The sequence below is a fragment of the Cinclus cinclus genome, chromosome 2 (genome assembly GCF_963662255.1).
Source record: "Cinclus cinclus chromosome 2, bCinCin1.1, whole genome shotgun sequence".
Taxonomy (NCBI): Eukaryota; Metazoa; Chordata; class Aves; order Passeriformes; family Cinclidae; genus Cinclus; species Cinclus cinclus.
This window is the reverse complement of record NC_085047.1, coordinates 85,584,321-85,599,019: the sequence shown is the minus strand read 5'-3', so window position 1 is coordinate 85,599,019 and position 14,699 is coordinate 85,584,321. Positions and strand designations below refer to the sequence as shown.

Here is a 14,699-nt window from a genome sequence, read left to right as displayed (position 1 = left end):
AGTCTGTAAAGACACACATTTATGAAGCAACACCAGTTCATTATAAAATAGCTATGTAAGCTAAGAAAAATAGCTAACAGGGAGCTAGAAACTAAAGTTCTGTCTCTTACTTGCATATTTGTTTATAAGAAGATGATTTATAAATACATGGAGAAGTAAATATATACATAGAAGAAATACATATTCCAGAATCATTCAGATCTGAAGGCAACTTGAACTAGGAAAACCGCTTTCTGGACTTTCATTCTTCCCTGCAAGGGGTTGGTATTGAAAAAAACTGAGGGCAAAATCTTCACATTATTCCATTCATAAAATAATTGGAAGTTGAGGTGAAGTATCCATTCCACAAAAACCATGAAGTCTGCACATGACTAAGCAAACTTTCTCTGTTCTCAGTACTCTGATCTGTGCCAGAATTCTAGCCTTAGAATAGATACAATTTATATCCAACAAGCTAGACATGAGATCAGCCCATTTACTGTTGGTGATGTCATGCACAGGTATGACATATGGCTAAATCAGAAGAATCTGACCATTTAGCAGGTGTTTTAGTTATTAGTGAATTAATTAATTAGTGAAAGAAACTTCTGACCAGAACAATGCAAGCAATTGTTGCACATGAGGCTTCTGAAAATTGCCTTCCAAATGAAACTGTTAACAAGCAGTAAAAATAAGTATGTAGATAAAAATGCATATAAGAAACATCAATACAAGCTATAAGGTCAGACTGTTTTTTCAGTTTTGGTTTTGGTGGATTTTTTTTTCAGAAAAGATGAAGGCATTTTCCAAACAATAGAAATGTGGAATTATAGGGACAATATATGATAAAAGCAACCATTTTCCAAAACCAAATCACTCATGGTACTACTTGTAGATAAGTCAAAACGGAAATTGTTTGGTGAGCATAAGAATAGATCAAAAATGTATGATGATGCAGTAGAATTGCCTTTAGTTTTTGAAGGTAATTTCAGACTACCTACCCTTTATGATCTGATACTTGGAAGATAGACTTTTTACTGCTGGGGCTGTGTGTGACAAAATCTTAGCACCCTCATGAGACATGCATCTGTTAGATTGTAGAAGATAGTAAGTACATGTAGAAGATAGTGAGTACATGGAAAAGCCACATCACATAATGTCATAATGTCTTCTGTCAAATTATGTTCATTTTCCTCTGCCTTCTTTCCCTTCTCATTTTCACCTTTCTATTCTCTTTGTTTTATCTGAGCCAAAATTTTTATTTGTCTATGAGTAGCAAAATTATTACTTCTGACAAAATCTGGCTCACAGAAAATCCTTGTTTTGGGAGCTATTTCTGTGACAACACCTCTCTTTTCCTTCTTTGTATTTTGAAGGCCCAAAAGAAGAATTGATGCCACAAGTTCCTCCCAAAAGCTAAGATACTCTGTAATTTATCAGTAAATCACATCAGTGTTCTACAATTCCATCAATAGAGAACTAGACCCAGGTAAGGGATAATTATCATTACTGTTAATAATAGTGACTGGATCCTCTAGTTCTTTATCAGAATGGTATCACAGTCGTATTAAAGCAGATTTTCGGGTAGAAAAACTATCTTCAATGGGACACATATCCTTTAACTTCAGTGCAGTATTAGATGCATTAATCTACAGTCAGTTGATTTTTTTTCATGAGCTAATGTACTGTTAATGAGGTGTCAATTACTGATGCAAGCAAACAGGGCAAAGAATAACATTTCTAATTGCTGTAGTTATCACCTAAGTGCAATTATCTACTACTGCTGAAATAAATCACTTCAGGATTAAAAGTTGTCTTTACAACATTCACATTTATCTTTTCTTATTCTTATTACCATAGCTGCTTTTCAAGTACTTTATGCTTTCCTTTCCCTTTCCTTTCCCCTTCATTAGTGGAGAGAGAGATGTCAATATACATTAAATTATGAGTATTGTTTTCCACAGATCTTAAGTAAACTATTAAGTCTCCATTCACTTTCCCTACTTCTTCTTCAGAAGAACCCTGAAGGGTTCCTTCTGGAGAGATAAAATGAGTTGTCTATATACCCTATTTTATGTTTTGTTCTATTTAAAACTTATTGAACTGAAACTTTGCTCTTTCTTCTGTCTAGTTGCGCTTAATAAGTTCATACTATCATGAAATCTAAGGTAATGCCAGTTTTAATAGGAGAAGTTTCAGGACTCTCCTACTTTAAAAGCCTTCTGAGAACAAACACCAAACAGATACAGGAACAGATCATTGAGAAAACTCTTCCTCCAAACACTGTGAAGTTTGGATTAAAATTCAGCTTGCTTGCCAACAAAGAAGCAATTATAAAGACTGCCAACAAGAAAAAAAAAAAAAGCCCAGGCAGATTTTATGGAAGCACATGATTTGTCATTCACAACATGGTACCAGAGAAAGATGCATTTGTGGACTTCATTATCGTCTTCTGACCCAGGCTGTGTTGACAGAGGTCTCCCAATTAGCCTGAAGCAGAGTTAACAAGGTAGAACTCAAGGAGGCAAAGTGTTTCTGGCCGTGTGGTGTAAAGGGCTGCTTTTTCCTTCCCTCTAATTGGAATAGAGCATCCTCCCTCTCCTGACCACTTTCACTGGCAGCAGCTGAATCTACAATACTCCCTCCATGCCCATGATGTAAACTACAACCACTTACTCATGATATCAGCTCATCTTTCAGATCACATTTCCCACTGATTTGGAGTCTGTATCTAGAACCCATGGAAAAGCAAAACCTTCCCAGAATCCAGCTACATCTTTCAAAAACATACTCTTGTTATAAATATCAGTTCCTGGCACATACTTAATAGAACCAATCCTTTTTCTCACGCTTCCCCCACATTTTCAGCTTTGCTGCTGCTTTCATTAACTCCTTGTCACAGACTCTGAACACACAAATTTTTGCAAGGCTAGGAAGGAGCATTATTAATAATTGCATTATTCCTTGTGCTATAAGTTGGATCTACCTGAGTTATGTGTGAATGCAAACTGTGGGGAAGCAGTGAAATAAATATATTTCACAGAGTGGATAAAGTATATTTGTAGGGATCGAAGACGTTCTTTATTTTTTCTATGCCTATCTTTTCATGTCTTTGGTGCTTTTCTGTGGAAAGTTTTTTAGCTTTTCATGTGGTCTATGTCCTTTTTGACATGATGTCTTTTCAGCTATCTTTCCAGCTCTATTCACTTCCCAAAATAGCCACATTATCACACAGAAGAAAGTGAAGCAAAGATATCAGGCACTGATCTAAGATGTCCAGATCAACACAGCATTGGTTAGAGGCAGTATGCTCAAAGAAGCATCCATTTGTCTTATTGCAAAAGTTGGAGATTTTTCCATCAGTGTTGATTCCTGTAGCAGACTGCTTCAGGGCCACTTGATAAAAATTCTCAGGGCAAGCTTATGGTTGCATGTGCCTCTTATCCAGCGTGCTGATATTTTTGGCCTTGACCATTTTTTCAGTGCTTTGGTGGAGCCTTCTACATAAATCAGTCTCCTTAAAAAGTGAAGCATTGTGAACATGAATTTTAAATATTTTTAACCTTGCACTTCTAAATTGTATGGTGGTGATATGAGAAGATCTGGCAACATGAGCCAAATTATTTCAATAATAAAGGGCAAATACAGGAAAATCCAGAGAATCTCAGAGGTTGTCATGACAATTTACCTTTCTGTTATAACTGTTTAATCTTCAAAACAGCAAAAAGTAGAAAAGCAAAGTCATTATGTATATTTGGTGAAATTAACACAAGGTATTACATGGATACTTTTTCTTGAGCTCTTAAAGAAATAATCAAATTTGCTTTTAACCTGATTTTACAAAAACATGTAGTACCATCTTACAAAAAGCCAGATGAGCAGGGTGGTCTCTAAAAGTTGTTGATATGTTGATATGATGTTGTTGATATGTTGATATGATATTGTTGATATCAAAGTTATAGCCCAGCCTACAAAACAACCTTTAGGCCAGAAAGTAGAATTTAATCAAGTAAAATAATGGGAGAGAAAACGGAGTTTTTGACAGAGGCTTTGGTTGAGAAGATCCCGGGCTGCAGGTTGCCAGAACTCAGATGGCTGTAACACAGGACACACACTTGGTTGTCTTCTTCCCATGCCAACACCCTTGCCATCTTACTGGCACCTACCTGCTGGAAGGCACCCAAGACCTCCTGGAGCCTTGCCCTGCTGCAGTGTGAATATTTTTACGTAACCTAAAGGAACTTGGCGGGGTAAATACTCTTGACAGAAATATGTTCAATGTGAATGACTTGAAGACACAAGGCCAAAAATTTAAGGTAATTTACTGTCATTTGTCATGCTGGGAAAGTGAAAGGAAGCTGAACAACAAAGGTTGCATCTTCCTGTGGAATTACTGAAGTCTCCAGTTCTGATATTTGCTAAAATGAAATACTTAAAGGGCTAGAAACAATTAGGCTGTGTACAAGAAATATTGAATATCACCAAAAGAAGAACCATCATGAACAGTCTATTCTGTAAGTTAAATGAATTCTAGGAGTCATATACTGTCCAAAGAGATGTGTCATGTCACTCTTCCATAAAATTATTTTTCTTTTAAATAATTGAAAAGTGAAGTCAGTCACCTGGCACCAGAGCAGAACATAATAGCAATTATTTAAGAGTTTGAAACAACTCCCATTTAATTTCTAGTACTTCTCTCTTTTGATGTAAGCAACCAAATCATTGTAAGAAAAGATCTTAGCAACTGTGGATTAAGAAACTATTGAAATGTCATCCTGAGGTCAGTTGCTTTTGATTTAATGATGATGAATAATACCAAAAGGAGAAATTCTGTGAAACTGAATCTGAACTTTCTTAGTTAAAAATACAGGAAAAATCTTGAAGGATGAGAGTCTCATGAACTTGTACCTGACTACATGTTGTTTTTGTAAGGATAAACAGCTATTCCCTGGTTAATATGATAGCAAGCTTTCAAGTATACTGACAGTGTAATTTTTTTTTGTTGTTGGTTTTTTGGTTTTCTTTGTTTGTTTGTTTGGTTGGTTTGGTTTTTTGTTTCTTTTTTGTTTTTTTTTTGTTTTTTTTTTTGTTTTTATGGATTTTTTTTTTTGGTGGGATGGTCATGGGATGGAAAGGAAAAAAATCAGGAAGAAATGGAATTCAAAACTAACTGGCACATTTTTTTTAGTGAAATTTGGGGAAAAGATGCAAAAGCATCATTTTGGATCACTTAAAAAATAGTGTATTAAAAGTAAAATCTTCTTTACTTGTAAGATATTTGAAACATTGTTACTTAAAATGATTGTAGTGAAATGTATCTGAGGAAAGGGACTCCATCTTATATTCCCTAATATTCAAGCTAATACCACCACCTCCCACCCTGGTGCAAATTGAGGCCCTTTTCTCATCTTATTGTTTGTTACTTAGAAGAGAAAAAAATTGTGATCAGAGGGCTTAGTCAAATAGGAGCCAGACTCAAGAAGATTTCAGATCATTCAAGGCTATGGGTTGGAGGCTCTGCATAACTTTACTTCTTTCACCGTATCACTGCATCTTCTGACATAATCTGCCAGCCAAAAAAATTAACCTTTAGGTCAATCTCATAGACTTGCACAGCAGAATTGGCAGTGAAATCTATTTGGCAGCAGGAGTTCTCACAGAGAACAGTGTTTGTTACTCAGTTGGGTACTTCACAGGTTATTCCTTTATTTACATTGATGGGAAATATATGAATGTGACATTTTGAATTAACACATAATGATGTTTTAGTCATTTTATTAGATTAGAACTAAGGGACTCGTGGGTACTTTTCTTGCTGTGCTAGTGAGAGGGATAAGTGAGGCAGTGCACACCTTACAGCAGTACCCTGGCAGGGTGGAACCTCAAACAAGATTGAAAAGACACTCATAGGAGGAAGACATCAAGGAAATAGCACCATGACCAGAGAGGTTGTTTTGCAATGCAAATATAAAAATGTATCAGCTTTCAATGGGGAAAAATAAATTACTGATGTGACAGTTATATTAACCATCTATTGTTATTGTTAGGCTTTTAATTTGCTTTGTAATCTACAGCCATTATATTAACTAGATGAATAAAAATTGATTGTATTATGCATTAGAGAACAATCCAATTTTAACTAGCTTGGGTGGGCTGTTGTTTTCTAGATGGTTTATTATTAGGGTTTGGACTGGTTGAAGATTTTTTGGACATTGACTGGAAAATGCCATTCTCTAACAAAAAGCAAATTAAAAATTGGCATAAGAATTAATCATGACCACTGAGTCCTAAACTGATAAAGACTTTCAGAAGCAATTTCACAGTAGAGATCTGGTGATGCCTCATTAGCTACCCCAGACTTCAGAAGAAATATGGTAGTATAATCACATTACAATTCCCATGCTATTTAAAATTTTGCTTTCTTTTGCACTTTTACATTTCTTTCAGAAGTACAGCAGCACACCCCACCATTAGAACTATTGCAAATTTTAAAACAATGTGTCCTTTTCAATTGTACATCTCTTACACTGAAAGACTCCCCATTTTTTGCATTCTATTGGTTTGCACAGCTTCTTCTGATCTTATGTAAAGCATCATACTTCTGTGTCTGGACCTCCATTTAGTGTAGTCAACTGCACTTCTGAAGAGTTCTGTTTCTGATAGAACCAATCATATTTTTTCTATTGTTAAAAAACAATGATTGTGAAAAATCACAGGTTTGCTGGTATTACATCTCCATTTTTTTTGTGTATTATGACTCTACTTTTGTGTGCTATGCAACTCTGGCTGAATGATGCCACTTAACTCACTGACAGGGCATCAGACCAGAAATTTAGGTGTTCCCAAACAGCACTGAAACAATGAACAGATATTTTGCAGCACATTTTTTTATGAAATGAAAAATATTCATATGTATATATATATATATTAATTTCTAGATGGCTATCCTAAAGAGGAAATGATTTACAGATGGAGGAAAAATTCAGTGGAGGCTGCTGACCAGAAATCTTGGAGACTCTATCAGTTTGATTTTATGGGTCTCAGAAATACTTCAGAAATTGTGAAAACCTCTGCAGGTAAGAATGATACAAATGGTAGTGCTTTTTCTTGAATTCAAATAATTTAAAAATATTTATTCTTGTTTTACATTCATTCAAGTGAAAATTGATTTTAATATATGTTCCAACGTTCATATTAGAACCTGTACAGTTCAGACCTCTGAAATACTGAATTTATCTTGATTTTTGATAATCTCTACTCTTCTAGTGACTTCACAAACTGAGGAATAAATGTTTGCTTGTTTGCTTGTTATAGACTTGAAGTTACTCTATGATTCTCCTTCCTCATTTATTAGGCCACTCCTGCATTGAATCTGTCTTCACCACAAAACTAAAGTGAAAGATTTTGAGCACAATGGTAGGTTAGTGAAATTAGACACTTTCTGTACTTAACCATTCAGACAATGTTTTAATATTTTTCTTAATATTTCACAGACACTCTCAGTTGATAAATGCCTTTGTAGTGACCTTACCAAATGATTGCAATTAAAATCTCATGATGCCTATTCTATTTCTTCAGAAATCTTTCTGTTTCTTATAATAACACAGTAATATAGGTAAAAAAAATGTTTAAATGGGATACATTATTTGAACTGGATAAATTGTGGTCACACCGTGTCTGAACTTCATACACGACTAAGTTTAACCCTAGCTGGCAGCTTAACCACATGCAGCTGCTCACTCACTTTCCCAGGCAGGATGGGGGAGAGAATCAGGAGAATAAAAGCAAGGAAACTCATGGGTTAAGATAAAGATAGTTTATTAGGGAAAGAAAAAGCAGTCCACCCAGGCAAAGCAAAACAAGAAATTGATTCACTGCTTCCCATGGGAAGGCAGGTGCTCAGCTTTCTCCAAGAAAACAGGGAGGTTGGAACTAGATGATCTTCAAGGTCCCCTTCCAACCCAAACCATTCCATGATTCCATGAAAAAAGATTACCAAATCATTATTAATGTAACAGCAGTGTCTTGGTAAACAAATCTATATAACTCTGCCAGGACAAAACAATACTTATAGAGGTCATATTTAAATAAGTGAATGGATAATGTGAAGCAAAGAAAAACCTATTTCCTATGTTCTTTATAACATGTGCACAGTTCTTATTAAGATGTGTGAGTTGGCACAATATTTTTGTATAATTGCTATTGCTGTTTCTGATCACCCTTGTTTGTGAGTGCAAAATCCAACAGCAGAGTTGAACTCAAGTTACTGGAACCACATGATATTTCTATTCTCCTAGAGGCACCACACTGACAGAAAGTTGTTGGCAAACTGAAGCCTATTCAAATACTGAAAAAGAAAAAAAAAAGAAAAAAAGAAAACCAAAAAACCCTGTCAGGAGATTGTGGAATCAAACTTGGAAAAAACAATGTAAAATGTATGTCAGATTGTCACCTGGAGTTATTAGGTCAGAAAAATGAGCTGTGCATTTCACCAAATATCTAAGAAAGGTGCCAACAAATATGAGATGTAAAAATAAACCCTTGAATTTGCACACGGACCTGAGTTTTCAGAAAATAGACTATATTTTGTTACTCTATAGTTTAAGGTAATTTAAAAGGCCAGGTTTACTGAATGTCAAAAATATTTACTGTCAAGAGCAAAACAGGGCCAGGACTTGAGAAAATGCAAGTACATAGGAAAACCTTGAGTATGCCCATTCTGTAGTGTAAGGAGTTCTACAATAGAGGGAATGGGGCAGGACACAGTGCAATACGTCTCTGACAAAATCTGAGGTAATTTTTGACTACCTGTTGTGTCTAAATATATGTGAACAAATAGGATAAAGAGGCACCTGTTCTCTGGAACATGCCTATTTATTGAAGTAAAGCCCCAGCCAAGAAGTTTGAGAATTAGGGAACCCACAAAGCTGCTGTTTCCTACTGTTTGGACAATCTGTGATAAAGGGAGGTGGCAGCTGCTTCTTACAGGTGTTACATCTCCTTTACAGCCATGCCACGGGGGGTTGCAGGTGGTCAAAAAAGAAATGCCAAGTTCTGATGTGGACGATCCGTGGCATTTTTGCAATCAAGCTACCTGGAGAGGGAGATTGCCCTGAGGCTGCCCCTAGGACACTGTGGGTGTAGGACTCACCTTGAATTCATGCTGCTCCTCAGGGAGAGCAGTTCCCAGCCTAAGCTCTGGCCTGCCTGGGGCCCCTCTGAGCCATGTGGAAACCCAGAATGGCCCCAGCAGCCTCCACCCCTTTTTCAGACTCAGGACAGAAAGGAAAAACAGCATTGTTCAGAGTGCTGCACAGAAGATCATTCTGACTAATAAGGTAGAGTTAGGAGAAGGGAAACAGGCTGGATACCAACAACAGCTTTCTGAAAAAATGGTACTAAACATCATCTCTACTTCCCAAGGGAAATTCTGAAAACTACTATTACAGAGGGCATTTAAAAAAAGACTAGGCATAGCATGAGAAAATCTACTGCAGGGACAAATCCTGCACTAACAAGAGATGGATTCAAAACCCTAACTTCTCTTTTGCTCCTGACTTACATCTTTCTGCTTGTTTATGACACTAGTACTTCTCACTGAATTATATCTATATAATGTGAGAGCTGCTGCAGTACTACCTTCCTATATCCAACTTGGGGATCTGTTTTTATCTCCTCTTCAGCCATATTCTGGATATAATGAAGAGAGGTCAAACTGACCACACAGCAACTTGCCACTGTTCTTCATTTCCATTAAGACCTTTCTTGGTAGTTATTTTTCATGACAGAATTATTAGATTTAAGACTTGGCAGTGTTCTGCTTTTTGATTTTTTTTCAGTCTTTCCAAACCTTTTCCAGACATTTAAATAACCTTTATGTTAATCTATGACAGTTTCAGATGTACATGAGTAAGAAGCCAGCTGTCACAGAGTGTATTTCAGAAATCTAAGCAATATGAAAACTGTCATCTTTTGCACTGAACCAGCAGTGGCTTAAATTATTGACACAATGTTGTACCTTGCTTTTTTCTACAATAATCTGTCAGCCAAATAAAGTCTTCATTGCCACCTGGAAGAAGTGTACAGCTTCCTCCTGAGGATATATTGTTTAACTTAATGCTAAGATATAAACACAAAAAATAATTAAATGCCTACTGCAAATGGTGATTGCTTACAATAAACAGCAGAAATCACTGTGCTGGTGGTATGGTCATGAACTTTGTCTGGAACCCTAAGAAAGTTCTCACTGTCAGGTGATATCAAATTAATTCCCAAATACTGAAAAATTCCTCTCTTGCCATCTGGCAAGACACTCAGATACTGTAACAAGAACACTTCTCTCATTACAATGTCAAATAAGGCTGACAAAGATAATTAGAGTGGGCAGTACTTAGCCACCTGTGAAAAGAAAGGACAAACTACGTGTATAGAAAAAATGTGCAGATTTTAAAACTGCAAGTCAGCCAATGGAAAGGTGACCAGGACAAAAGGAGAGGGAAGAATGTAATCTTTAAAAGCACTTTTTTTGTGTGTGTTTGTAGTAAACTTCAGATTTCTGAGTCCTAGACATTCTAAATACACTTGAGGGGGGTGGTGGGGTGGGGCATAGGAGGGGAACAAAAACAATGACCAGGACAAACCAACAACAGAATTATGGAGAACTCCACAATTAAAGCTCATAGAGTGAGTTGTAGTGTTGCGTGCACTTTTCTGTTGACATCTCCCTCAGAAATTCTATTCATTCTTTTAAAACCACTTATTTTTTTCACACTGTTAGATAAAGACCCTGTAGCTCTTAAATATTATTTTCATTTACTTAAAAACTTCTTTGCATTATACAAGTATTGTTTGTGTTCTTCCTCAGATGCTTTTAGCCTGAGAGATTTTTGCATTTCAAAGGGCCTTTGCATAAATAAGTTCAAGATAATTCATCAGAAATAGAAAACACCAATAAAAGAACCTTATTTTTAAAAAAAATTATAGCTAATTATTGCAAATTGTATATATGGAACCAGACAGAAAGCTCAATTTCATAGGTTCTGAATTACCCCAGGCATCAATACTCAAACACAATAAGTAGCCATAACAACTGCCATAAAAAGGTACACCTTTGTTCACATACCCGTGGATGGGTGATGACTAGTGGAGTCTGCATATCATACAACTCCTAAATCATGCTTTATGTTTTGAATTTGCTGTTTCATAAAGTACTTCAGCTTAAATGATGCTCTCAGTCCTATATCACAAGGCTGCAAATCAAAGTTGATATCTGTTGTCAGGGATTTAGATAAAGCTCTTTTGAGCCATGCCAAAAAGAGCAAAAATTAAAGTACGTATTCTGTTGCAAAGTACTCAGTAAAAGGCAAGTACAAAACTACTACAGGACAAAATAAAGCAAACTTGTCTTTCAAGAAAATGCAAATATCTGCATACATATATACATGTTTGTATAGACATATACATATATGGCTACAGGAAGAGAAGAGAAAAGACAGACAGGTTTTTATAGGAATGCGAAACTTCACTAGGAGAGCCCTCATCAATTCAAATGTGTTCTTACAGCACAGAACACCAACTGTATCCTGGGTTCCATTAAAAGCAGCGTGACTGGCATGTTGAGTGAGGGGATTCTGCCCCTCTAACCCACTCCAGTGAGACCCCACATGGAATATTTGGTCCAGCATTGGGGCCCTCAGCATAATAAGGACATGGATCTGTTGGACTGTGTCCAGATGAGGGTGTTGAAGATGATTAGAGGGCTGGAGTTTCTGTCCTGTACAGACAGGCTGAGAGGGTTCAGCCTGGAAAAGAGAAGGCTCCAGGGAGACCTTCTAGCCATGCAGTGCCTAAAGGAGGATGATAAGACAGCTGAAGAGGGACTGTTTTACAAAAGCACGTAGTGACAGAACAAGGGGAGATGGCTTCAAACTGAAAGACAGTTAGCTTAGATTAGATATTGGGAAAAAATTCTTTACTGGACAGACACTGGAACAGGTTTCTCAGAGAAGCTGTGTGTGTCCCAGCCCTGGAAGTGTTCAAGGTCAGACTGGATAGGGCTTTGAGCAATCTGGTCTAGTGGAAGTTGTCCATGCCCATGGTACAAGACGTGACACTAGATGATCTTTAAGGTCCCTTCTCCCCCAAACCATTCTGTGTTTCTGATCTGTGGGTGAACTTGTGTCAATTGATGCTCCTTGGCTTTATCAGAAGTCAACACACTCTCAGAGATTCATCCAGAGGAAATGGTGCTCGTGGCTTTCCCTTGTATTAGGCATGCAAAGGACAGCTGACTTGAGAAAGCATTTCAAAATGGTCACTTTTACTTACTATTTACTGTCAAAGGCTCCTAGATCGCTTAAAGAGTCCACAAGAAGTACCCACACAAGGTGGGCCAGATTTACCAGTGCCTGTCCAGAGCTAGGCAGCTGTCCAGTCATCCCATAGGTCCATGTGGACAGGGCAGGACCACCACCCATCCCAACCATCAGACCCACAAGGAAAGGCCAGGGTCAGCAGCAGGCAGCTGAACCCCTGAGCTGGAGGAAGAGGTTGGAAGAGAGGTGGCAAAGAAGGACAGTCAGAGGCTTATCAAAGAACTGGAGCCTGTTGGTGCCCTTATGGTCTTGACAATGAGTAAAAAAAAATGCACAAAATGCCACAGTGACTGAATGTGACTGCGTCCATGCATAATTCTTTTTAATCATCTGATTCAGTCACATCCTCATATGCCAGCTAACTCAGCTGAAGATATTTATTTAATTAATATCTATAAAACCTAAAGGTTTTAAAGTCACTGACATTTTTCATTTGCCACTGAGTCCTGATGATACTACAGAGAGCTCTTGTCATCTCTGTTCTCCCCAGGACAAATGTGAATTTGAGGACTTTTTTCCTGAAATGCTACATTCACTGAGACCAAGAAGACACTACCTCAGCTTACTGTATTGCACAGACTGTCCTTAACCAGATGGCATCCTGAAGCTGACAGGTGGAGACTCAGAAAAATACAACACACCATTTTAAAATAGTGTCTATTTTCACTTACATGCCGCTGCAGGGTCTTTGCATCTTTCACCGTGGGTATTGTCCTGTTCCAGATGGGACAGGGTTAATTTTTGCAGTGGCCAGGAGGGGCATGGCCAGGATGTGGATGTTATTCTATACCACCTTCATTGGGAGTGGAGGGAAAGGGACTTCAGTAACACTGTAAAATCCAGAATGTCCATACGGTCTAAGATTACTTTGTGTGTGGCACCAAATACACACCTGGATTTGAGCTGACTCTCTCATTCTTTGGCTGCTTTCAGAGGAACAGAATAATACTTTTCTTACCTCATCAGAAATCCTGGAATGAGGGAATATTGCAGGACTTACTTTCTGACAGCAAATACCAACAGAAAATTAGCCTGGTTATAAGAAGATTTAGCACTAATCTTTTTGTTGACAGAATTTTTATCTCTGATACAGTATTTGGAATAAACCAAATCCCTTTTTAGCAGAGAAATCAACAGTATTGACTTTTAAAAGACATTCATTCACATGTCAAACAGTAATTGATCAGCATGAATATTTGGAATATTTTGAAGTTTTTCTAAAAGAAGTTTCAGTTTTTATTTTTAACAGCAATTCATATAAAGGTCCGATAGCTTGGTCATTAGCTACTCAGATTAGAAATGTAATAAATCAATAGAGTATTACTAATAATACTTCCAGTCTATTATTTTCCTATGTTGCTTGCAAGTTTGACAGACATTCATGGGAATAAAAACTTTTTTGTTGCCCTGAAAATCCAGTACTTGCCCATCTTGTTATAAAACTCTCTCATAAAGCTCATAGTAAGACACCTGAAGAGAGTGATTTATAACTGCATCAATAACCTACTGAATTTAATGGAACTTTTCCCTGGTGCTGGCCTGGGATCAGATCCTGAAATGTAGAAGTCTGAAACTGTATATTTAATGTGAGTAATTCTTTAGTCACTAGAAACTAGAGAAAGCTCAGCTTAATAATATGAGTGGGATAAGTATAACATGCTCTAAAAACACCTTCCCTCTTCTTTTCACAAATAGTACAGCAGATAACTGGGATAAGAGGAGTAGAGAGAATATTATTCCTCTCCATACTTTGTAAGATCAGCAGAACTGCATATATAACTGTTTTCATTCTTATGCTTTGCCTTGCAGAGACAAATGCTTAATGTCCTTTGTATATGTCCTTACTGCAGCAAATGGTGAGAGATAAGAAGTAATAAAAAGTAATTTTACTTAGGCAAAAGTAGAACAAAAAATAGACAGTAGAAGACTTGTGTGCAAGTTTTCATCTGCTTTTTTTCTGAAGGGAAAATTTCAGTAGGAAGCAATTTTCCCCTAAAAAGATATCCAATTGTCTTTGTTAAAGGACCTCAAGTTGTCCTTTTTAAAAGACTTCCATAGTCTATGGAAATAAACAGTCTTTTTTTCCATTGCATTTTCCTTCAGCTGCTGTTTTTATCTGATAGTTCCATCTTTTGGAATGTTTTGTATGTGTCTGACTTTAAGCTTTAAGGTTCCTTAATTAGTGTCATTATTCACTCATCGAGTGACAATGCTAGATTTGTTGCTCCTCTCTGTACATGGAGTCCTGATCTCCTGCTCCCTTCTGCTGGAGCTACATAAATTTCTATTCCAGGATAGTCCACCAGGACAGGTAGACAACAAGGTTGACTCTGTTCTCCAGTAACA

General features: G+C 37.0%; 1 protein-coding gene across 1 annotated transcript in view; it reads left to right on the top strand.

Annotated features, from left to right (window-relative positions):
• The window catches only part of GABRG3 (gamma-aminobutyric acid type A receptor subunit gamma3), a 291,985-nt gene that overhangs the window by 236,931 nt on the left and 40,355 nt on the right, over positions 1 to 14,699 (top strand). The window contains exon 6 of the mRNA XM_062487859.1: positions 6,918 to 7,055. Coding sequence (XP_062343843.1) covers positions 6,918 to 7,055 — 138 coding nt within the window. The remainder of the gene's footprint in view (positions 1 to 6,917; positions 7,056 to 14,699) is intronic.